At 37.2% G+C, this 26,807-nt stretch overlaps 1 protein-coding gene across 2 annotated transcripts in view; it reads left to right on the plus strand.

Annotated features, from left to right (window-relative positions):
• LOC131937740 (fibrillin-1) overlaps positions 1-26,807 on the plus strand; it is a 68,858-nt gene that overhangs the window by 19,314 nt on the left and 22,737 nt on the right. Inside the window, exons 3-9 of one of the 2 annotated variants that reach the window (XM_059295355.1) lie at positions 10,362-10,444; positions 12,358-12,456; positions 13,512-13,607; positions 13,930-14,127; positions 14,702-14,827; positions 16,855-16,980; positions 17,796-17,957. In XM_059295355.1, the coding sequence (XP_059151338.1) occupies positions 10,362-10,444; positions 12,358-12,456; positions 13,512-13,607; positions 13,930-14,127; positions 14,702-14,827; positions 16,855-16,980; positions 17,796-17,957 (890 nt within the window). Of the gene's footprint in view, positions 1-10,361; positions 10,445-12,357; positions 12,457-13,511; positions 13,608-13,929; positions 14,128-14,701; positions 14,828-16,854; positions 16,981-17,795; positions 17,958-26,410; positions 26,423-26,807 lie in introns of those variants that run through there. The other variant, XM_059295356.1, reaches the window with a different exon arrangement.

Below are 26,807 nucleotides of genomic sequence, written 5' to 3' on the forward strand. Positions count from 1 at the left end.
ATCACCTTGCTTGATTCTATCGCGACCTCTAGTTGACTATGAGGTAAACAAATCCATACCTATCTTCTTCATGTCGGTCATGGAAGACGCAGATTAGGCTATCTATAAACAAGTCATTAAAACTCATGATTCAATTTTTTTTTGTTGCTACAAACTCTCTCTTACTGAGATATAGTCTTGTTTGTACACACACATATATATATATATATATATATATATATATATATATATATATATATATATATATATATATATATATATATATATATATATATATATACACGTGAGTATGTATGTGAGGAAATGTGTAGCAGGTGTGCGTAGAGCCATAAATGTTAATAGCCTGCACACAAATCATTATTATTTCCATCCATTTTCTTTAAACAAGACAAACTGAAAAAATTAACGTATTTCTTTTAAAAAATATTAAATGCGATGTGTTAAGACATCATTTAAGACGGCACAACGTACACTCTAGGTGATAACTGATAGGCGTATTTCACAGATGATCAATAACATTTACTTTAGCTAGATGCTCGAATTGCGTATATCACTCAAGGATAACCCCTCAGAAACAACAAGACGGATTAATTTTTATGATTATCATTGCATCCTTGATGTCACAACGATAATGAGTTCATAAATCTAGTTGTGCTTGGCTGCTTTTACTACCTATTACATAAAAATGGCTTTATTTTTTTAGAAATGCACAATATGTTGCTGCATTATTTCAATGGTTATTTGAAGATAATTCATCTTATAAAATATTACTTACCTAACTTGCACGGAGAAAATCGACTGTGCACATGGATAATATTTAACGTACAGTATTTAACATGGATGCCCATGTAAGATCTGCAATCTGTTAAATAATTTTAAAAAATAATAAATAAATAATAATAAATAACAAATAAATAATAATACTTGCACAGAAAGATAAAGTGGGGAGGGGGGATGAAGTGTTTAAAACAAAATCCTTAAAAAAAAAAAACAACGGAAAGCCATGGGATGACCAAAAAAGAATTTAGGAATCAATCGATTAAAAAAATAACGATGAGTGTTATAGTCTAACATGAAGATATATCTAATTATCAGGTTGGTTGATGATATGTGATAATGACCCAATACACTACAGGATTAAAATGAAAATTATGATTTTGAAAGATGAAAATATATTGATCGGTATTAAGTCACATCGCTTATTCATTATACACTATTATACAGTAATCTTTAAAATATATGGTCTGTTGCGCATGCCTGGAGAACGAGGGTCGGGGCGGGAGGAGGGTTAGATAGTCGGCTTGCGTTGTGGTGGTGTCCACGTAGAGAATTATATATAAAGTTTTGTTTTCACGTTTTGGAACATGGCTTCAAACGTATTGACCTTCGTCATATTTTAGCATGCATTTGTGTTGTTGCTTTTAATACGTTTAATAAAGCAGCAGTTACTTATGTATCAACATCAAGACGCAGTGGCGTAGCCAGGATCGGTTCCAATTTTTAACCGTGGACAAACTTTTGATTTGCACCCCCCCCCTCAAACTTTCGATTTGCACCCCCCCTCTCAAACTTTCGATTGCACCCCCCTCATACTTTATATATATATATACCGAGGGGTCTATGGGGGGTTATGACCCCCCTAACCCCCCTGCCTACGCCATTGTCTAGACGTATGTAATTCATACACTAAACCCTATATATCAGCTGTACCCGTATTTGGGAAACCCCTATACAGTGTCCAAGCGTCCTTCTTCACGCGTCTTTTCTTCTGAATATCGTGGTATTTAGACAAAACGTGTTTTCACTGTCGAGCTATGTCCAAAATTGTGTCACTGTTTGTGTTTTCTGTCTAATCTGTAACCAGACTGTTGTGTGCTGACGAAGACCTTGGGTCGAAACGTCCATAATATTTGTAACTGTCTTTAACTTGTGAGGTAACTAACACTATCTGTTTTATTACTTTGTAACTGTCTTTAACTTGGGAGGTAACTAACACTACCTGTTTTATTACTTAACTTTTGGCCCCCACTTTGAACATGTCCATCAGCCTATCGGCAATGCTAGATACCTTGACTTTAGAGATTCCGACAGTGTTAGATAACTTGACTTAAGAGATCTCGACATGTTAGATAACTTAAATTTAGACATCTCGCCTTGACCCAGACGGCGCGACTCTGAACCTGGTGCTCCACTTAGTACCCGGAGTTTATAGGTCAATCAACCCTCTGTAGATTAAAAACGGCGGTGTCTACAAAGTATAACTTCCCTGTATTTCGACTTGAATTTCTCGAGTAAACTTAAAGCGAATCTAATAGCTGTAAGCAAGCCGGCGAACTAAGGTCCTCGCCCCACCCCTTCTAAAGACAGTGTATAGAGATATGTGATGTCAGTAGTTGACGGGACGGACACATTGTTGCGATAATTAGACCATTTAGTATCAGGTCGCCGTTTTATTTCAAAATATTTGTAATAGCTGTGTCTAGTTGGTGTTTAATGGCGTGGGTAGAGTAACATGGAGCAGAAAAGGTGGTAAGGGTATAACTTTATAATGCTAGAAAAATTGGATTGGAAATATAATGGCATAAAAGGTGGTGTGGAAATTTTGACAGAAAGGTGGTATGGAAATTGAAATAGAAAAGGTGGTATGGAAGTTATAATAGCAGAAAAGATGGTATGGAAATTACAATCGTAGAAAAGGTTGCAAGGGAATTGCTTTATAATAGAAGAAAAGGTGGTAAGGGAACTATGACAGAAAGGTGGTAAGGGAATTATGTCAGAAAGGTGGTAAGGGAATTATGACAGAAAGGTGGTACGGAAACTACAATAGCAGAAAATGTATAGCTTGATAATAAGAGAAAAGATGTCCTTGTGTCTCACATAGTGAAGAGAAGATGTGAAAATGTGATGGTTCATTCAAATCCCCGCCGTTCTCGCTTGCGTCTATCGCGGAGTTCAAGGGTGAGAATAATGACGTCATGAAGGGGAAAAAATAGCAAGTGCTAACACATGAACGTGATTTTTTTGGAGCGCCCAATTTTTACCACGACTTCCTATTCATATCACCTAATGATGCTAAAATGAGTAATCCTAGATAATGCAAAATGAATGCTTATTCGTATATTAATACAAACGTGAATTAATGGGGTTTTAGTTTTAATTAGCCGTATTTTTTTACAACGTTTAGTTTTAAGTACATCATACGAACTTAATCAATGTTGGGTAACTTTCAAAAGACGTGTAAATATTGGGAACTCAAACGACAAAAAAGGTAAATAAAACGACGAAATTTTTTGCTAGGTACAATTGAAAGCGGTGCGTTAAGTTGTGAATGGTCGTAAGGTGTCGTGATTACTATTTGTAAAGTTGGCCACAGCCCTACAAAACTCACCCTCCATCACCATCAGTACTACCACCACCGCAACTACCACCACCGCAACTACCACCACCGCAACTACCACCACCGCAACTACCACCATTGCAACTACCACCACCATTATCACCACGACCATCATCATTATCACCACCATCATCAATACCACCATCACCGCAACTACCACTACTACGATTATCATCACCACCATTATCATCACCATCACCACCGTCACCATCAGCACAATCACCACCTACCAACAGTAAACTTCCTAACTCACCCAATGAATGAAAATGCTTCTACCAGCACGTGTACGTGTTCACTAAGGCGAGCACTTCAGCAACTATCTGTTCTGAGTGATACTCACACCTCATGCATGCACGCACGGACATGCACGAGGACATAATCACAACCGTTTCACGCACGTGCGGACAATAAAATGCACGCAGTGACTTCGACCTATCATCCCGCGCAGACCCGCAGCATTTCAAAGTCTGTCGTCACAGTTATGTGGGGGAATGGCTTCTCTTGCTAACACGAAGTCCGACTTCTTGTCTTGATGGCATTGTTTCTTTCAGATTTTCTTTTCTTCGGGGGAGGGGGGGGGGGGGGGTGAGGGACACTTGAAACTTTCGGGGGGGGGGGGGGGGGGGCGGAATAAAATTTCCGGACACTGGATAAAGTATAATACTTTATCCAGTGTCCGGAAATTATATTCTTGAGTTCTAAACATAAAGCAGCTGTATATAATGTGCTCTTACTGTAGTTCTATTAATGTAGCAAAGGCTTAATATTCAAGACCATATTATATATGGTTATGTGAACTAATATATACCTGCAATAATATAAATTGTATTTTAGTTAAACATCTTTCAAAAAAAATTAACAAATGTATTCGAACAATGCGAATGCTTTTTTTATTTTCTATTTTTTTTTTTTAGGGCGTGGTTTTATATTTCCGGTCTTTGGAGCTATGATATTATTTTAAAGTAGGAAACAAAACCACCAAACTCATAAAAACTAGATAGGCCTAGATTCTCTATATTCAGATAAAATATCCTTTAGAAGGATACAAAAGTGTAGTAATATTTCCATTCCAAAAATGCTTAAATAAACAAAACAAACACACAAAACTTCGTCCGCATTCCAAATTAATCTGAGGATATTGCTTGAAACTTTTCGGGTGTAACGGAACTCCCAAATTTTTTGTTTTGTTTTCTAAGCTAACGTTTTATATGAATGCTGAACATTAGCACAGAAACTAAATACGGCGTCCATGAAAACAGCAAGCTTTTTTTTTTCTGTTGGTGGAAAGGAAATTGGAATGCACCGGGTGAAATATTTTTTTCCTCGGCTTAATTCTACAGCACTGTACAAGAAATGGCCGGACTGTCAGCGCATGCGCACCACATCTGCGCGACATTCCTAGCAGCCGAGTGGTGCGTGGGTATAATATAAATAATTACATAAAAATGCATTTACAAAAGGAGAGAAATAAAATATATATTTTCTAAAAGTAATTGTGATGGGCTAAGCTAAATGTGATACGTTCCGTTGTTGAAATATTTGTATTTATTTTTTTAAATGCATTTAGTGTCGCAATTAATGAATGAAGTCTGGCTGTTTGTAGTAGAGTATGAACAATCAACAGGTAAAAGCAGGAATACGTTAACATTTACATAGTGGCTTATAAGCAATGCATTAACACTAACAGAAATATCAGGACGGAAGTGGATAGGACACACCCTTAGATACCGTACATCAACATCGTATTTGGTCTCAAACCCAGGCTGCCTAGGGAGGGGAATTAAATGAGAAGTAGTGCACTAATAATACAATCAGATAGATTATAAAAGTTTACATATTCATTGTACGGACACTTTACCATTTAACTTACTAGCTTTGCTTGTGCTCAATTGGAGGACTAAAGGGGAGTAACCATCAAACAGCACACGGTATGTCCCGATTTTAAACGGGCGTTCAATTTTTTTTCATATGAACGATAGCAAATTTAAATTTGCTGCTTATTTGCTTGCACCCCAGGGTTCAAACTAATCTGCCCCTTTTTTATATATTTTTTATTCGTTAGAAGAACTAATGTAAATAGTGTATTTAAAAAACCGCAGAAAAACGTTAAGTCAAAACCGGAAACGTCAGCGATTTAACACGATTGTGAAACGGCATACGACAGCGCGCACAGATTAGTGTCTACACAGTTGCTAAACCTGGGCTGCGACATTACACCACACGTAGGTTACATTAGGTAATATTAACCCGGTGAAATGAGGTAATATTAGGCAGGTAACAGCATATTATGGGATGTCTACAACATGTTCTTCCCTACCAGGCCAGCTAATGGGGCAGGTGGGGACATACGAGCGGCCTGTCAGGTGTGCAGAAATGTAGATAATTTCAACAGGTGTGTGGGTGTAAGTCAGGTGCGTGGGGTGGGTGGGGTACGTAAGGTGATATTAAATTTTAAACCCGGTCCTAAACCGTAATTAGATATGTTAATTTCACATGTTTAAACGTAATTAAACATGACAACATACGTTCACTTTTTTTTTATAAATAACTAAATTAACTGACTTCAGGTAAAATTACGCTTATTAAGCAGGTGAGGATGTTGGTTTTTTTTCTTTATTTTTTTTTTTAAGTTAGACTGAAAAAAAAACACGAATTGGGTTTCACCGAATTCTGATGCCATTTAGCGCTGATGGCTGTAAAAACACCTGGAGATATCTTGCAATTCGGATTGTCGTCTCAAGTCTACGAGTGTCTTGTACTAGGACTGAAATTCTTTCAAGGTTATATCAAAACATTAACACTGGCTTGTCTCAAGAGAACGTTATTTTAACAAATAATCATCACATGGAAATGGTATTAAAGTGTTTGCATTTTTTATCTTACACCCATGATTCAGTGCTAAATACTAAAGTGTGGGGATGACATGCTATTCTTATACTATACATCCTTTTTTCGTATATTTTAAAACCACAAATGAGCCAAATTTTTAAAACAAGGTCGTTAACATTGGCGAACCTCTTTGGCAAAGTCACATAAGTAACCAATACAAGACCCGGACAAATAGCTATATCAACACTAACAAAAATTATTAGACTCGGACAAATAGCTGTAGCAAGGGAACAACTGACTGAGATGAACAACAAAATGTCCTGCGGGGTGTTTGTCGTGATTTTAAAATGAAGCAACGGTCTGTTACAGTCACTGTCACTGTCAGTTAAAACCTAGCCTGCACTGCAGGTAATTTAGCAATTAACCGTGATTAACTGAAGTTTTAAATTTATTTTTTTATAAAAATCTAGCGTGGCAGTTGGGGCGTGTCTAAACAAATGCCGGTTGTTTCAGTGCAACAAATAAACGCACGGGCAGGCCTCTTGCATGCACGCGCTTCTTTCTCACGCACCAGGTGCTGGCTGATGTCAGGGTGCACCTCGCATGGTTACACTGCTCACTCTTAATTACAAAATCTTGCTCCTAAAATACATGTAATTAAAAAATCTTGCTCCTAAAATACAAGTAATTACAAAATCTTGCTCCTAAAATACATGTAATTACAAAATCTTGCTCCTAAAATACATGTAATTAAAAAATCTTGCTCCTAAAATACAAGTAATTACAAAATCTTGCTCCTAAAATACATGTAATTACAAAATCTTGCTCCTAAAATACATGTAATTAAAAAAATTTACTACTAAAATACATGTAATTACAAAATCTTGCTCCTAAAATACATGTAATTACAAAATCTTGCTCCTAAAATACATGTAATTACAAAATCTTGCTCCTAACATACATGTAATTACAAAATCTTGCTCCTAAAATATATGTTATTACAAAATCTTGCTCCTAACATACATGTAATTGCAAAATCTTGTTCCTAAAATACATGTAATTGCAAAATCTTGCTCCTAAAATATATGTAATTACAAAATGTTGCTCCTAAAATACATGTAATTACAAAATCTTGCTCCTAACATACATGTAATTACAAAATCTTGCTCCTAAAATACATGTAATTAAAAAAATTTGCTACTAAAATACATGTAATTACAAAATCTTGCTCCTAAAATACATGTAATTACAAAATCTTGCTACTAAAATACATGTAATTACAAAATCTTGCTCCTAAAATACATGTAATAACAAAATCTTGCTCCTAACATACATGTAATTACAAAATCTTGATCTTAAAATGCATACAATTGCAAATCATCGCAATTATAAAAACAAAACCTTTCTCTTAAAATACATGTAATTACAAAAACTTTGCTCTTAAAATAAATGCAATTACAAAAACAAAACTTTGCTCTTGAAATAAATGCAATTATAAAAATAAAACAATTCTCTTAAGATACAATCATTTTTTTCTTAAACTTGCTCTTAAGATACCTGCAACTACAAAAACAAAATCTTTCTCTAACAATACATGCAATTACAAAAGCAAAAAAAACCTTGCTCTTACAAGACATGCAGTTTAAAAAAAAACAAAATCTTTCTAAAAAAAATTACATGGAATTACAAAAACAAAACCTTGCTTAATCGCGAATTCTAAATATTTATGCAATTACAGAAAACAAAACCTTTTTTTTTACAACATATTGCTTTTGACCACAGGCAGTTAGGATACAGAGCATGTTTTAAAGAGCCGCTATCACGCTGTAAAAGTTTACAGTAGAGGAGCATGTCATGGAGGAACATTTCCTTCCTGTGTAAATAATGAGAGAAAAATGCATTGAATGTTCAATCTTTATTACTAGGAGGGGGCGGGGGGGGGGGGGTAGGCTCTGTGAATATGTCAGATCAGGCTGCCCTCCAAAACTTTAATTATAGGAGATTTAAATAGGTTAAAATATTTTAACCATCCCTTGCAAAAGTTGCACGAACATTCTCAGAAAAACAAACTGGCTTCAAGCAAGGCCAAAAATGTTTTTAAGACCAATAAAAATTTTGAAAAAGGCAAATTTAGGAAAAATAACTTAATGCGAGAAAATCATTATTTAAAGAGGAAAGTATACAGGCAAATTTAGGAAACTCGCTTAATGTGAGGAAATCATTATTTAAAGAGACAAGTATAGAGAAACATTTAGGAAACTAGTTTAATGTGAGGAAATCATAATTTAATGAGGAGAATATAGAGGCAAATTTAGGAAACTAGTTTAAAAGGGTAGCATTCTATTTAAATCTTTGCTCAAGGCGGCAAAAGTCGCAGGAAAATGCTGATTTTAACGAACGAAAAGAGACATTTTTATTTGCTTTTAACACAGCCCGCCCGACTGACGCGCGCACAAGCATGAACTCGCAGACACGACTATAAATCATAACGGTCTACACCTTGAGCGTGAGTACCTGACAAGAGCAACGTTATTTTATTTTCCCCACTCGCACCTTCCCCCGCGCACCTGTCTAATTTTAGCTGTGGGGGAGTTAAATTTAGTGACACTTGTGGAAGAGTTAGAAAATTGAAACTGATGCACTCGCGCTCCCCCCCCCCCCCCCCGCCCTCAGGCCTGGGGCGTGGGCGTGGTGTTTGTTGGCATCTACAAGGTCAAGGTTAACGACTTGTGGGTTGATGATGTTAGGGCGATGATGAAAACAAAGTATGACGCATGGATTGGTGTCGATGCGATGGTTGGAATACTTAAACATAAAGTGGTGTGCAATACAACTTCGTTTATGTATAGAACTTCGCTTATCTATAGAACTTTATCTATAGAACTTTGTTTATCTATAAAACTCGTTTATCTATAGAACTTTGCTTATCTGTTTAACTTTATCTATAGAACTTCGTTTATCTATAAAACTTCGTTTATCTATAGAACTTCGTTTATCTATAGAACTTCGTTTATCTATAAAACTTCGTTTATCTATAAAACTTCGTGTATCTATAGAACTTCGTTTATCTATAGAACTTCGTGTATCTATAGAACTTCGTTTATCTATAAAACTTCGTTTATCTATAGAACTTAGTTTATATATAGAACTTGGTTTTTGTATAGAACGTACGTCTTTTTAACAACGGTGTTTACTCATACAGATTTTTGGTAACGGTTTAATGTTAGGCTTACACTTAAGTTTATGTTGTTTTGGTGGTTTTGCTGCACAATCTGAAATGATTATAGTAATTACATGTGTAGAGGGACCAATATACAGACCGGTCAAGATTTTTTCTTCAGTAAGTGGAATCAGAGTTTCTAACAGGCATATCTTCCAGGCAAGTCTACCGGCCCCCACCCGCGAACAAAATGGAATTTATATAGAAAACAAACTTTTACCAGAGTCCGCCCCCCCCCCCCCCCCCCGAAAATATCATGTTGTGTTTTGTTAGTTGCATTAGGTCAAGGTTGAGAATAGCCAGGTTTGTATACATATAGCCTACCATTGCGTTGAAATAAGCCGTGCGTAAGTTATATTTTATCTTTGTCCGTCTCTTTGGTGTAGTCTTTGTGTCATTTGAAATGATGAGACACCCGTAAAACAGTTCTATTAAAGTTGTTTACAAACGCACGACAGAAAAAGTAAAATATACGGGAAACCTACTTGTAGCGTTTAAAGTACTTGAATCATCTTCATGTTTTCCGGTTTTCTGCGTACACCGACGTAGAAAACGAAAGTTTTTTTTTAATGTTTGTAAACCTTGCGCCAGATATTCAGAGTGCATTCAAAAGTTTGTTGCCAAAATAAATAGTCTTCTTGTTTAGAAACTTAACGTTCTGCTAAAATGCCATTGTAGTATATGTATGAAACTGGAGTAATATGTATGATGTGGGACATTTGGTGTCCTTATTGTTTGTATGACAGTGTGGTACTACTACTTTGCCATTTTCAGCATCTCGTGGTTCAATAGGATTCAGGAAGATTCAATGATTTTGCATGCAGATGAATAGATACATTTATTGTAAATTATTTTTAAAATTGGTTGATTCAGCTGACTCAGCTGTTTTACAATTTGACACCGATCTAATTTCAGGCCTAACGTGTGTGGTCCCAGGTACAGGAAACAGTGCTGTACAGGATGGAGCAGGCCGCCCACTGGAACCCACTGTGTCATTCGTAAGTTTCTTAAGCCCAGGTCTGCTAGGGTTTGGCTCAGGGGGTGTGGTGTAATCTTTCCGTGAAGTATTTGTATAACAGTAACAGAGATATTAACTTCAGATCCAGAGTTTCTTCCAGGCATCTCTTCGAGGGGGGGGGGGGGGTTATATAGAAAGTATATACTTTTGACAGTGTCCGCCCCCCCCCCCCCCCTCGGAAATTGTTGTCCACCCCCTCCGAAAATTTCAAGTGCCCACCTCCCCGGAGAAAAAAATCTGGTTAGATCAAGAGTCATGAAAACATCTTGTCAATGTTTATCCTCTGTTTTGATCCACACAACAATACCTCATGAAACAAGTTATGTATTTTGATTTGATGACCGCTAGTTAAAACACAGCGAGACTGTCCGTTTAGTGGAGAGTGTCGCACCACTATCCTCTGTTTATCATGCTTGTATTGTGAACTGATTTTGAAATCCAAGAAGGAAAACGTTCTACTAAAACAGAAAGCAATGTGAAAAATCAACAATTTTACTTTCGTAATTCGGAAGATTGAATTAAACGATTTTCAAGTCATACCCGAGTTGGATAAGATGATAGCTGGCTGTCATTCATGAGCGTCAGGATGCGTCTGTTAGACGCCTCCGTGTCTACTTGTATGACGCCTATATATCTGACTGCATGACGCCTGTAACGTACAGCGTCGTCTGCTAAAACACCAGAAACTGAAAGACCGCCAGAGTAGCTGGAGTCATTCTTTCTGGCATAAATATGTTTTGGACAGGTACCTGGACGTGGCGGATGATGCAGGTGGGGGGGGGGGGTGGAAATGTCCCAGATAACTGCTGAAGTATCAGATCTGACAAGACAATGTACAGGCGCCCTACATGTTCGGATATTTGTATTTATTCGTTACGTTTATTTTGGGGGAACTATTTAGATTGTGGTTGCATTTTTGGGGGGGGGGGGGGGGGGGAGAAGTTTCGTTTGAAAAGTATGATAATTGTTTAAAATGATGATTCCGTTTAAAAAATATTGTTGCAAAACTTACACGATAGATTTTCTTGCTAACTAGTTAGGTTAGATTTAGATATAAAACAATTAATACGAATGTAAGGATAGTAGCACTTTTAATTAAAAACAATTTTAAACTCGAAATAAAGGAGAAAATAGACGTTACTAGTACCATTAGGATACACTGTAATTAATTGTTCCCATCCTAACTCATGCTGAATAGAGAAATCTATGGTGTCAGTTCTGAGCTCAGGAGTTATTTCCCCTGAATGCTAGACTCCACCGTGTGAACAATCAACAGAGACGTGCACCGAACGGGGAGAAGGTGCCGTTCATGAACCACAAATAAACACGCAGGAACAAGCGCTCTACGAGACACAAATAAAGTCTGTTTATTTTGTTTATGCAACAAACTGTAGGTAATAGACTTGCTTTATAGAGCAATCCGATGGGCCAGCACTACACATAAGTGGAAAATTTACCGGCTACGGTTAAAGTCAGGATAATGTGTAGATGCTATGTAAATGACATGAATTATTATTAGGTAATAATCTCCTTTATTCGCCATCATAAAGTTTAGTCAACTACATGGTATAATACTGAAAGTTTGCATTTTTTTACATTAGTTTTCATACTATATAAGACTAATTAAATGTGACATGTTAAATTTTATATCAAAATGTCTTCCTTCTCTTCTAAGGCTGTTTTAAACTTATAATTGTCTTAATTTCGTGTATTTCAGCTATTTTTTTTTTGCTGATTTCTACTTATAAATGTCTCAACTTCGAGTGTGTCAGCTATATTCAGCTATATGTATTGCTGATTTCTACTTAAAGACGTCTTAACTTCATTATTTAAGCTATATGTATTGCTGATTTCTACTTATAGATGTCATAATTAAACTGCTTGTACTTGCAGCTATTTGTATCGCTGGTTGTGGGAGCGGACAGTGTATACGCCCCAACCAATGCCTGTGTCCAGGATCCCGGCGACCATCGGCCCAGTGTGAATCTGACGGTAAGTGGACGATTGGGTTCAAACTTAAGGCCATGAGGGAAATTAAGGAACATAAACTTCTTAAAGTTTTACAATGAAAACCTTAATTAGGGTAGGGGCATTGCCATGTGATGTCACGGAGTACGTCGGTTTAACTTTGGTACAGGCATCCTTGTTAGATGTAATCTGTTTAATCCAACTATCCATGCACATAGGTACTAGTCCCATATGACACCTTAACATCTGAATCTTACGAGTCGACCTGTCATGTAGCTAATATCATGTCAGTTTATTAAGTCTAATGCTGGCTTGAAAACACATTGACTGGCAGATGTTCATTAACTGAATGGCTGTTACTAATCAGAAGATTTGAGAATATATAGATCAAAGTATTTAGATCAGAAGATATACACAGATGCCAAAGTAAATAAACTGGACTTCTACCCTTTGAAGATATGTCATAACAGCGAGAGTAATGCGTTGTTACAGTCTGAACTGGACATTAAGCAATAGTTTGGGGTTAAGGTCAATATATTCATCAGCATATTTTGGGGGCATTAGGGACAGGTCCTCGCCTGGCTCCAAATATCCTAGCTACGCCACTGCAATATTACAAGACATTTATAACAGGCTCTGTTAGAAAGGCTGTTCTAAACGTGTGTATAAGAACTTACACAAAAATTAGGTAACGTTTTCTGTGTGGTCCAATCGTCTGGATGCGGGGGAGGGGGGGGGTGTAGTGCCAGCCTGTACAACAATGGTCGATGTCAGTCTGGGTTTAATTAATTGCAGACTATCCGATTCCATTACGTGAGTGGAGCCAGATACAGTCGTGAAAAATGGACCCAACTTTTCCCTACGATGGCGCTAATAGAGTGATAAATAGGTTTAAATTGTTTGCGTGTAGATAACAAAGTCGTTAATTCGTGAACAGGAGGGCCGTAAATGTCCAGTCCAGTCTGTGTCGTGTTATCACGTGATTACAGTAAACAAGGGGGCGTGGTTTAATTGAGCTTAAACATTTGACACATAAAACTTTCATCCTAATGTGACATTTGTGTGCACAAATTCCACAGATCAGTGCAAAGGTGGCTGTTTAAATGGGGGCCGGTGTATAGGGAAAGATAGGTGTGCCTGCCCGTACGGCTATACGGGGCAGAATTGTGAACAAGGTAAGGTAGCAGACACTTGTGTCTTAATGACATGAATCACTGGCTAGATACTTTTTTTAATGGCATGCCTCATTGGCCAGATACTTATGTCTTTATTTATGGTATGCCTAATTGGCCAGATACTTTTGCCTTTCTTTAATGACATCAATAACTGGCCAGATACTTTTGCCTTTCCTTTGTGGCATGATTCAATGGCTAATTTAAGTTTTTTTTTTTTTAAATTGCTTTTCTTCTTTTTCTGTTCTGTATGGCATTGACTGACCGGAAACTTTCATTTCTTCAATTTATGTTAATCCCCTGATGCTGACTATGTCGTCTCCAGATTTCAGGACAGGACCCTGCTTTACCCAGGTCAGCAATGGAATCTGCCGGGGTCAGCTGACTGGGGTCGTGTGCACCAAGACGTTGTGCTGCTCCACCATTGGCGCCGCCTGGGGGAAGCCGTGTGAGCAGTGTCCCAGCGTCCCTCACCCCTGCAGGAGAGGATTCATCCCCAACCCCTCTACAAACACGTGTCAAGGTCACGCTTTTCTTTCATCTGTTTTTAAATTATAAAATAGCTAAAGTAGGCATTAATAAAAAAAAATATGCATGACGTTGTCTGGAATGTACTTTGACTATACCGCTATCATAATTCTTACACTGACCTAAGCTCTGACACTAAATCTAATCCTGACCATATTCCTGACACTAGCCCTTGATTATATATATCCCTGACTCTAATAGCCATTCTGTCAGGATAAATAACTCGATACGCCACTATTTGTCTTTCTGGCGGTTTTACTAGCGCCCCTCTTAAATTAGAACATTATTTTAAAACCTAAGCATTTGAGAGTCATTTGTGTCATTTGTAAATGAATATTCACACTAAAAACATCTACGGCTAAAGATACGTGTATTCATATCTGTAATGTCAATATCGTATTACCAAAAAACTGCCCATTCTTTACATGAAACTAATCCATGTGTCGACTCATCCAACATTCCTTAAGCTAATCTCTCGTGTGAACTGGTCCACTTAACGACACTCAAAACGACTATTTGCCCTCGACTCTTGACTCGGAATGTAACAGCTGTATTCCTGTCCCCTGTAGATGTGAACGAGTGTCAGGCAATACCCGGGCTGTGTGTCGGGGGCGAGTGTGTCAACACGCTCGGCTCCTACAGATGCCAATGTCGAGAAGGACAAACGCAAAATCCCATCACTAATGTTTGCGAAGGTAAAGAAAATTCGTTATCTTAATCCACTTTTTCCCCCCGACTATGTCTGCAAACATTTGTAACGTATTTTTGTTTGATTATCTTACAACGGGGACATTTGAATGGGAGCAGACGTTGCCCGGTGAATACACCACGTCGATGTCGTCCGAAGAATGTATTCGTGGTGGTTCATGTAATCTAATAGTGTAAAATACTGAATGGCCAACGTATGCCTTAAAAACAAAACCTTGTGACAGAAAGCAAGGGTAAATCTGAAGGTTATTAGGTCTTCGTCTCTTGATGTCCTATTTCTTCAATGTAGATTTTAGACAACACTAGGTAGATTACTTTTATCATTATTTATTAAGGAAAACGTGGATTTATCTATTACAATTTTCTAGATTGATCTAAGTATGTAGTTCAGAATATTTGTTCGTAACACTAAGAAGATGACACAAAAAGTTTGGTCAACTCATATTATTTTAATGCTGAACTCTTGCGGTTTTTTTTTTTTTTTTTTTTTTTGTAATAACGCCACTTAATTGTTAAGGTTAAATAAAAAATTTTACCGTGTATAAACCACTGAACTCAATAATTTTTAGACTGTTAGTGCTACTCTATTGTGTATTCCTTTTTAAATACGACGTCCATAAAGTTGGTTCTTTTGCAATCCTAAGACGCCGAATTTTTCCCTATCAATAAAGGATTGGTCTTGTATAAGCATGGCTTACTTAGATCCACGTATATATATATATATATATATATATATATATATATATATATCAGGGGTCTCCAAACTTTTCAGTCCGAGGGCCGCGTTAACTATCAAATTTCAGTTCGGGTGCCAGTTTCTTCCAGGCATGTCTTTGATTTTTCTGGGCAAAGTTCCTCAGCCATCGACAACAAACTGTTTTTCCGTGGACAAAAAGATCTCCGCGGGCCGGATGAGAGGACATCGCGGGCCGCATCCGGCCCGCGGGCCGTAGTTTGGAGACCCCTGATATATATAAATAACCTACTTTTCGGGATTAAAGATAGGAAATTTAAAATTATTAACAATGTATATAAGAACACTAAACTATAATTTTCGTCCAACTAAGTAAATATTTAAATAAACTTCAGCAAATATACAACGTTTTAAAATGCATTTCCACTGAGAGAAAAAAAATACGTTGAAATTAATCTGTCTGGCTGTAACTGTGTCAGTGTCGAATGCCAGCGTAAAAAAATTGTCCTCCTCTTACAAAAGAACAAAGTAAGATAAGTGTTTTTAGTTTGGCCATTAAAGTATTAATTACCTGGCTTGACACATGTTTGTCACAGCTAATTACCGCGCATTGCGGTGACAAATTTCTTTAAACCGGACCCACACACACTAAAGACTTGAGCTATTACTTATCACTTTTGTCAGGAATTCGCTACAGACAACGGTGGGGAACCGGAGGGGATAATTTGACGGGTGTTAAGAAAACGCTATCGTCTATGGACAGATTGGTTTATGCTATAAGAAATGCAATAGGATTTTCCATTAGTTTTATTTATAAATTACATCTAATGCCGATTAGTAAAAGAAAATCCTCATTCCCTCCCCAACCCCTTAAAGAATATAGGTGGCACAATTAGTAAGTACAGAGCCCTAACTATAGTAATATTGTTTTGTTTTTTTTTTTTGTTTTTTTTGTTTTTGTTTTTTTTTTAATTATAAACTTTTTTTTCGTTTATGGTTAAAAATTTCAACTTGCAATCAATTTAAAAAAAAAAACAACTTAAAAGTTCGCTTAGCCTATGTTATTGAACACAGAGGGTGTAGTGTTCGTATTCCATTGTGTTATATGACATTATAAAGGGTATTGTATTGTCAAATATGTAATATAATATGTGTTCAGTAGTATGTACACATAACCCAAAATAGAATATGAAATTATACATTAAAAATTAAAAGTACCTTTGTTGACGAATATTACCTGAAAGAAAATAAAATGGAATGTTTGTAGTAAACCCAATTTTCAAACTGCTAGATACACATTTTTTTTAAATTCCTGCCCAGACATAAACGAGTGTGAAGCGAATCCTGGGATCTGCAAGAATGGTCAGTGTATCAATACAGAGGGGAGCTACTTCTGTCGGTGTGACACGGGATATGAGCCGACACCTGACAAATCCAAGTGTATCGGTACGTCAGGCTTTTTTCATCTGTCATTTAAAGTTGACTGCAATAGGCCTACTTCATGCAATATATTTAAAATGCTAAGCTCATCTTTATGATCAATTATTTATCAGCATACAGAAGCCAACGTGGTCGAGTGATTGAACATATGGTTAAAACCAGAAAGTCTCGAGTTCAGTTCACGGCTTCCATCCAGTAGGAAACCCTTGAATCAGCTGAGTTTAGGTTGGGTTAGTCCTGGCCTTATACTAAGGATAAAGAAACAGATGTACTCTACTTCATTTACCATAAGCACAGTCTGATTTACTTTACCAAGGCTAAACATATGATTATGGTTGTTAAAAATATGATTTTTTTAATGAGGCTACATTAAATTATAGCTTTTATTTTGCTACGTATTTAAGTGGGTTTTTTTTACTAAACAGTAAACAGACTGTATTTGGACATAGACATTGTGTATAAACTAGAGACGAATGTGAAGAATAACTATAGTTTCATTTTTCAACATACAATTTTAAAACTTGTTCTATTTCTAGCCACACTATTTTTCTAGTTTTGCACAAGGTGTCTGAATTTAAAGCATCTTTATCACGCGACCAGTATTTCTCATTACCTAACAATTAAAAATTATTTTTCTTCAGTTTATCGTATTTTTTTTAAAGTTGCCCCCAACTCTCAGCATGCCTTTAAGTTTACAACTTAACCTCACTCATTCATTCCACTAAACGACCGCCTGTTAACAGGAAGCAAATGTTCTCATGTGTAAGCATTCGCATTAATTTTAATTATGTTTTTGTAAACTTTTCTTTTTGCCGTTTCAGCATCTCAGCAAGGGTTTTGTTTCACACGCGTCTCTGGACGTAACTGCCAAGGGCGCATCGCTGAACGGATGTCACTTCGAGACTGCTGCTGTTCCGTTGACATGGGAAAGGGATGGAGCCTCAGCGGACAGACGTGTCAGCCGTGCCCTACAGTCGGCACTGGTAAGTACAAGACTAGATCAGATGCAATCATGGGTGATGCCGAGATACGGTGTGTAAGTATGGGAGGTGGGGGAATGGTTAGGTTCTTATAGAAGTTGGAGCATGAAAATGACAGTAAATGTTAATATATATTCAACTAGATCTATATTCTGTTACAGTTTTTTAAAAAAAAAGAAGAATGTGCAAAAAATTATATAATAACTTTTTTATTGGCCCGAGTAAAAACAGCATCCATTATTTTAAGAATTAAACAATAACCTATAGGTGTTTACTTTAGCCACTGTTTAATTTCTTAAATTTTTTTCTTTGAACTCATCTAAAATAACAGTAATACAACATTTTACCCTAACCCACCAACAGCCAAACAACATTTTACCCTAACCCACCAACAGCCAAACAACATTTTACCCTAACCCACCAACAGCCAAACAACATTTTACCCTAACCCACAACCATACATTATACCCTAACCCACCAACAGCCAAACAACATTTTACCCTAACCCACCAACAGCCAAACAACATTTTACCCTAACCCACCAACAGCCATACAACATTTTACCCTAACCCACCAACAGCCATACAACATTTTACCCTAACCCACCAACAGCCAAACAACATTTTACCCTAACCCACCAACAGCCAAACAACATTTTACCCTAACCCACAACCATACATTATACCCTAACCCACCAACAGCCAAACAACATTTTACCCTAACCCACCAACAGCCATACAACATTTTACCCTAACCCACAACCATACATTTTACCCTAACCCACCAACAGCCATACAACATTTTACCCTAACCCACAACCATACATTTTACCCTAACCCACCAACAGTCACAAAACATTTTACCCTAACCAACAGTCACAAAACATTTTACCCTAACCAACAGTAATACAACATTTTACCCTAACCCACCAACAGTCACAAAACATTTTACCCTAACCAACAGTCACAAAACACTTTACCCTAACCAACAGTAATACAACATTTTACCCTAACCAACAGTAATACAACATTTTACCCTAACCAACAGTCATAAAACATTGTACCCTAACCAACAGTAATACAACATTTTACCCTAACCCACCAACAGTCACAAAACATTTTACCCTAACCAACAGTCACAAAACATTTTACCCTAACCCACCAACAGTCACAAAACATTTTACCCTAACCCACATCCATACAACATTTTACCCTAACCCACCAACAATCTCACATTTTAATTATTGCAAGAAATTTTTTTTCTTAATACTTTTCTTTTTTCTTTCGACGTAAAACATTTTTACTTTCTCGTATATAGAGTATAGAGACAGTATTGTAACTGTGCACACAAATCACATGAAATTTCGACAGTTTCCACCTTTTTACTTCTCAGTACTTCATCATAAACGGAGTATGGGGGACTTATTTTAATCGGGCAAAAATTCTAAATCCAGATTTATTAAAATTTCGGCGTTTTACGCGTAATCGAGTCGGAAAAACTGGACTTTGCTATTCTGTCCGTATGTGTGGATGTGTGTATGTAAACACGATAACTTGAGTACCGTTACAGCTAGGTTGATGAAATTTCATTTATAAGTATTATATCAAATTTGTAGATCCGTTTCAACGTTTCGGCGATTTCTGATAACCGGAAGTGGAAATTTTCTACTTTGAATTTTTCAAAAGCCTATAACTTGAGTACTTTTTCAGATAGATAAATGAAATTTCACATACAAGTAAAAGATATACTTTTCTGCCTTCTTTCAAATGTTGAGTGATTTCCGTTCACTGAAGTAGTAATTTACGCTATTTCCGATTTCTAAAAAAACGCATGTGAATTTATAAAGTACTAATGATATCTCGCACTATTATGCACATTTTATTTGGCGTTCACTTGGTGTGCATTTTTTTTTCTACGAGATTCTATTCTATTTTAAAAAGTTTAAGTAATTAAAAATGGTTTAAAATATTGTCTATATGCCGAGTTGCCATAGCCGGAGTGTTATATGAGAATATCCGAGAAAGTTTAGGAGAGATCACTCCCGGTTTATTTTAGCTAATTTGAACTTCTGGTATTGCTTTCTTTAACGCCCGCGCACAATTGATAAATGTTTTGAGCGCCAACGAAATCCCCGAAAAAAACCTTCAGGCGCGGCTATTGAATTTCACAGATTCATCAGTGAATCAGTGTATCTATGCGTGCAAGGTTTCTTTAACTTTACCCTGCTTGTGCAGGTGTATGTGCATCTTCACATGCAAGCGCGCGCTTGTACATGTGTTGGTGCATGTGCATCTGCTAATGCAGGTGCATGTGCATCTTCACATGCAAGCGCGCGCTTGTACATGTGTTGGTGCATGTGCATCTGCTTATGCAGGTGTATGTGCATCTTCACATGCAAGCGCGCGCTTGTACATGTGTTGGTGCATGTGCATCTGCTTACGCAGGTGTATGTGCATCTTCACATGCAAGCGCGCGCTTGTACATGTGTTGGTGCATGTGCATCTGCTTACGCAGGTATATGTGCATCTGCTTATGCAGGTGTATGATTTTTACACTGAATCTTTACTGGTTCGTGCATAGACCTATGAGACCAAAGTACCAAAGATAAGGTGCTTTGTACCGGCCAATGTCTATTTAGAAAGCTTTATTTATCCGTACTCCATTTCATCGAGTATATAAATAACAGATGTTCCGTCACGTCGCCTAGCGCTTATTCATCGGCCACTGTCTCGGCATGTCGGCCTGTTTATTTGCGCCACGATTTGGCGTTGAGCCTTTTATTTACTAACGGTACTTGTGTATTCATACCCCCAGTGTGCCACGTGGCTTTTGCTCGTGCGGTTTTATCCTAAACCTCCTATTTGGAGATTACACACTGTTACATTGTTGTGAGTACTTACCTAGCTCGATTCAGTGTGTAGACTTGTTCATATGTGCTTCCAAATCGAATTTTTGGCTTGTCTTATGTGCACCTTTAGCTCAGCTGGTACCACGGTCTTCGCAAGCTACCGTATGACATTTCTACCTGTATTTGTAGCTTAGATGTGCACCCCATGTCGCCTGATAACCTGAATATAAAACACAGTATAATCAAAAGCCGTGTTTAAGAACTTTCCATTTGTGGTCGATGGGCATTCACGCCATCAATTCAGCAGACATGGCTAGAAAAAAACTAAATTGATTTCTTCGTATTTAAAGGCTATAAGACCCAGTGACGTAGCGAGTTCGGGTGTCACCCGGTGCGGCACTTAATGGTGTCACCCCCAGATGCGTAGCGACCCTTCCCGGCGCGCCCGGGGACAAACTTTCAATTTTCGCTTTGCACCATACCCCTCAAACTTTCTGTTTGCGCCCCCCCCCCTTAAACTTTCGATTTGCACCCCCTTCTCCACCCTTGTCGGGATTTATCAAATTGGCTCTTTAAAGTCTTCTTACCACTCGAATTAATCACTAAATTAAGTGGAATTATCATTTTTCTCTATATATTTTTCTAATTTTCTAATTTTTGCCTTGGTGTCACCCCCCTAAATGGTATCACCAGGTGCGGTCCGCATCCCCCCCGCCCCCCCCCCCCCCCCCCCCCTCGCTACGCCTCTGATAAGATATAATGAATGTGATTGCAAATTATGCGGATGTGTACGAGGAAATTATTGTTAGAAAATTATTATTTTTAATCACCTATTCCGCACTATTATAGACGCGTCATCACGTTCATTGGGTGCGCAATGGTTTTAGTTATGAAACTCTATTGTAAATTTTTAAAATGGTGCATGTGCATCTGCTTATGCAGGTGTGCATCTGCTTATGCAGGTGTATGTGGATCTTCACATGCAAGCGCGCACTTGTACATGTGTTGGTGTATGTGCATCTGCTTTGGCTGGGCAGGTGGATTTTTTATATGGGCTCTAACTACGAATTATTTCTACCTTTCAAAAGGACATTGGATCATTGGGATTTTTTTGTTTTTTGGTTACATTTTTTTAGCGCAATTTCCATTCTGGAGAATTGCGTTGATTAACTCGTCAAGGATGGATGTATGGATGTCCGCAGCTTTAAGTCGTATCTCCTCCTCAACGAAGCAATATCGAGGACTAGTTCTAAAAGCAAATATGTTAAGCAAGTTCCGAGGATGATTGTGGGCCAAAAAAATTCCCGGAATTCCTTCCTGGATTTCCCGGAAAAGCCAAAAAACCTCGAAAAAATGCAGTTTTTTTGCCCATATCTCGGCAACCAGACCACTTAGCGACTTGAAACATTTACCAATCGATTCCTGCCATAATTTAAAACAATATTGCCGAAGAAAGTTTTCAAAAATATCCTTTCGTTCGGTCACAAAAAAAAATTTAAAATTACATTATACATAATACATTACAGTACTGTATAGCAAAATCGGCAGTGGAAGGCGAAGGAGGACGAGGGTAAATCATGTGACTTGGCTGGCTTAGCAGCGAACTCCGCGAGCCGCAAGCGAAGGAGGAGGAGCTAGTTTAAAAACAAACTTGATCACTATCTATTTTTAGACTATTATTTGCTGAATATATGATTTATCTCGATTTAAAATTGTTATGGATAACATAAGGAAATTGCGCTTAAATTGTCACTAGACTTTTTATTAACTTGTTTTGCTTATGAAAAATTTACATTCTAACTTTTTTACTTTCTGGTATACGAAGTATAGAAAAAAATATTGTAATCGTGCAAAAAAAAATTCGAGATTTTTGCTTTTGCAAATCTTGACGTTTTACTTCCCTGAGTCGTATAAACAAAATCTTGTCCGTATGTCTGTGTGTGCTGTAAACACGATAACTTGAGTATCGTTACAGGTAGGTTGATGATATAAGTATAATATCAAATTTATAGATCCTTATCAACTTTTCAGCGATTTCCGATGACCGGAAGTGGACATTTTTCTACTTTGAATTTTTCAAAAGTTTATAACTTGAGGACTTTTTCAGATAGATAAATGAAATTTCACATACAAGTAAAAGATATAATTCTCTGCCTTCTTTCAAATTTTGAGTGATTTCCGTTGACCGGAAGTAGTAATTTACGCTATTTCCGATTTCTCAAAAAAACACGTGAATTTATAAAGTACTAATAATATCCCGCACTATTATACACATTTTATTTGGCGTTCACTTGGTGTGCAATTTTTTTTTCTATGAGATTCTATTCTATTTTAAAAAGTTTAAGTAATTAAAAATGGTTTAAAATATTGTCTATATCCCGAGTTGCCATCGCCCTTAGTATTATATAAGAGTATTCGAGAAAGTTTAGGGGAGATCACTCACAGTTTATCTCGCCAAAATGTGTTTTGCATTGAAACCCACAATTTAACGAAAAGATCCTAGTATTAAAATATTTTCAAACATAAGTTTGTGGGGGTTTTAAAACAGAGATGCTTAGGGACAAAAGCTTTCAATGCACATTCGCCATTAAACATTCGCTGTTTGTTAACCCGGCAACAAATTCGGTTTTTATACGTCTTAAGTCATCAATAAACTCGTTTTTTATACGTCTCAAGTCATCAACAAACTCATTTTTTTAGTCGTCTCAAGTCATCACCAAACTCATTTTTATACGTCTCAAGTCATCATCAAACTCATTTTTTTATTCGTCTCAAGTCATCACCAAACTCATTTTTTATACGTCTCAAGTCATCACCAAACTCATTTTTTATACGTCTCAAGTCATCACCAAACTCGGTTTTTCTACAGCCGAACACAGTAACATAGGAATTCACCAAACAGTTGAAATCCCCTAAAGTGTTACTCCTCCACGCTTACTCCTAAAAAAATTCCCACCCTCCTTTTTTAGGTAATAATACAAACAATTTATATTTCAATGGATTTACGCGTCGCTGTGTGTATTAATTGAACAAGCTGTTTCTTGCTTGATGAGATTACACATTAGAACGTACTAAAATAGAAATAGACCTATGGAAAAAGCCACAAATAACCCCGTTTAAAATAAAACATCTGTTGTAGACCGTAGCGAAATGTTACATAACGTAATGCGCTCATACTCTCAGCAGCATTATCATAGGTAGCATTCACAAACAATGCAAAACTATTTTTAGCACCACTAGACACTTGAGGTTAAACAGTGACAACCACTTTACGTTATTTACACCGACGTCGACGTTATCGCTTTCATTCGGAAGACCTAACCGAAAATCTTCTGAAGAGGAAAATTCCGGGCGTTTGACAGTCACCGTTAACAAAATGTGGACTTAGTTTTCCGCCAAGGGGAGGCTACTCTTTGAATTACTCCATCACTTCTGCTCTCTCCGCATGCAAGATGTTGGTGCACTGGCGAACAGTTTTCAAAAAGAAAAAAAAATCATGTAGACATCAAAAGAGTCTGTATGTATCAAGAAATAAACAATGACATGTTGGGAAGTACACCCTCCTCTCTCCCCCCGTCCACCACCTCCTCTTTTTCGTCCCGTGGATATTCCCCTGGCATTTCCAGTAACTGTATATTGAGCAACGTCTAGCATGAGAGGCTACAGAAACTAACGCCAGTAATCGGAGACAGATGTGCTGCTGTATTGTGTGTACTAGACAAGCGGGAATTCGCAAGTTATTTTTAAAGTGTATTTAAATATTTGTACAGAACATAAACTTAATGCACTATTTCGCTAGAACGCTAGAACGCCTTGTTTACCGAATTCAACACCTACAACTGAACACCAACACAATTACCACACATACACGCACATTCACTCGCACTCTCTCTCTCTCTCTCTCTCTTCATATATATATATATATATATATATATATATATATATATATATATATATATATATATATATATATATATATATATATATATATATGTGTGTGTGTGTGTGTGTGTGTGTGTGTGTGTGTGTGTGTATGTGTGTGTGTATATATATGTGTGTGTATATGTGTGAGTGAGAGAGATATAACTAGCTTTAAAAGCGACAAGTAGAGTATGAGGATGCCATTCTTTATATTAGCCATTTTGATATAAAAACGTAATTATTCCAGAAACCAATTAGCCCTGTCTAAATTAGTGTATCATATTTAGTTGAGATTGCTCGTTAAAACTTTGGTGGTCTATTCCTAACTTGTAATGTGGTGCTTTTGTTTACCATTTGTTCTGTGAAGATGTGTCTGGTATAACTATTTGAAATATAAGCTAGAGTAGAGCGTAAGAAGAGAGCTGCCCGGAGTGCCAGCAGACATTTTTACAGGAGGTCACTGATATTCACGACGGGGATATAAACATGATATTCGATTATATATTTTAAATAATTATTTTTTATTTAAAAAAAACAACAGAGAACGACATATTTACAAAAACTAATTGATTGTGTAGTCAGAGGCGTAGCGACCCTTCCCGGCGCCCGGGGACAAACTTTTCGATTTGCACCCCCCACTCAAGATTTTGATTTGCACCCCCCCCCTCAAACGTTCGATTTGCACCCCCCCCCCCCCTCGAGATTTCGATTTTCACCCCCCTCAACCTTTTAATTTAATTTTACAACCCATTTTGGCGCCCCCTAAGGTCGGCGCCCGGGGACATATGTCCCCCCGCCCCCACTCGCTACGCTACTGTGTGTAGTTAGTTTTCAACTGTGTTAATTTCATTATTTTTTTTAAACTCATAATCTAACTTATAAGAAGTTTATTAATTCCTAAAGGGGGTCAATGGGGAGCTAACCGACACTCTTGTACTATATTACTGAGATGTGCGCTCTAAATGGCATGTTTGGTTTAGCCTATTAGTATTATTTTTTTTATTGACTTTCAATTAAATTCATTGCTATGGCAACATATTGGCAGTTTTTCTTCCAGACTTTTTTCTTCGGGGGGGGGGGGGGGCGGACACTGTTCAAAGTAATCAAAGTATGTAAAAAGTATGTTATCTATATAAATTCCATTTCTTTTGGGGTAGACTTTCTTCGGGGGGTGGGGGCAGAGAGGACACCCCCCACACAAGAGATGCCTGAAAGAAACACTGCATATTGGCCTACCAAATTTAATTTTTCAAAGCCTATTGAAACTTGATGTACTTATTAAAAAAAAGTAAACAAAATGGCTACTCCCGAGCATCAAAAGGGTTTTTTTTTTTTTGCACAAAGATAAAAGTAGGTTGCAACTTCTAAGAAATGCACATAGAATGAAACAGCTCTTTTTGTTAAATGAAACTCTGATACAGCACTTCACATCAAATAAAACAATTAGGCATATAATGGAGATAAATGACTAAGGACTGGCACAGTGAACAAAAGGGACTTCTAGATAAAAGAGTTTCCTTACCCAAACTTTAGGCAGACGAAAAAAGGGACTGTACTTTTAATGATAAATCTTACGCATTATTCGTCAGTAGCAGAGCGTTGCTCTCCCATTCTTACTTGAGCTTGAAACCTTAGGCCAAGAAATTTGCCATTTAGATCTATAATTTTCACGATATTTCCCCTAGACTAGTTCATTTCAGTAAAACCGTCATTACATTAGTTAGCTGTTCTGTTGCTTTGCGCAGATGCAAACTTTTTTTTTGTAGCTGCCACCTCTACTCTAGATTCTAAATCTAGATCTTAAGATCTAGATCTAGCTTCTAGAATCTAATCTACCTACTAGAGTCTAGATCTAGTAGTATTTTGACTTTCGACTATTTAGATCTAGAATCTAGATCTTGTTTTAGATGCAGAAGTAAAAAAATAGTATTGTCTCAGTCAATAGGCCTACTGTAGTATGAAGGGGGGGGGGGGGGGGGGGGGGGCTCTTAGTGCTTGAACTTGAAAATAATAATTATTAGCTCACTTTTTAGTGTGGTTTTAGTCATGCAACAAATTACATAAGTATAGTCTAGTTAGTTACA

The sequence above is a fragment of the Physella acuta genome, unplaced genomic scaffold, assembly GCF_028476545.2.
Source record: "Physella acuta isolate Inbredline_101_S28 unplaced genomic scaffold, ASM2847654v3 ptg000220l, whole genome shotgun sequence".
Taxonomy (NCBI): Eukaryota; Metazoa; Mollusca; class Gastropoda; family Physidae; genus Physella; species Physella acuta.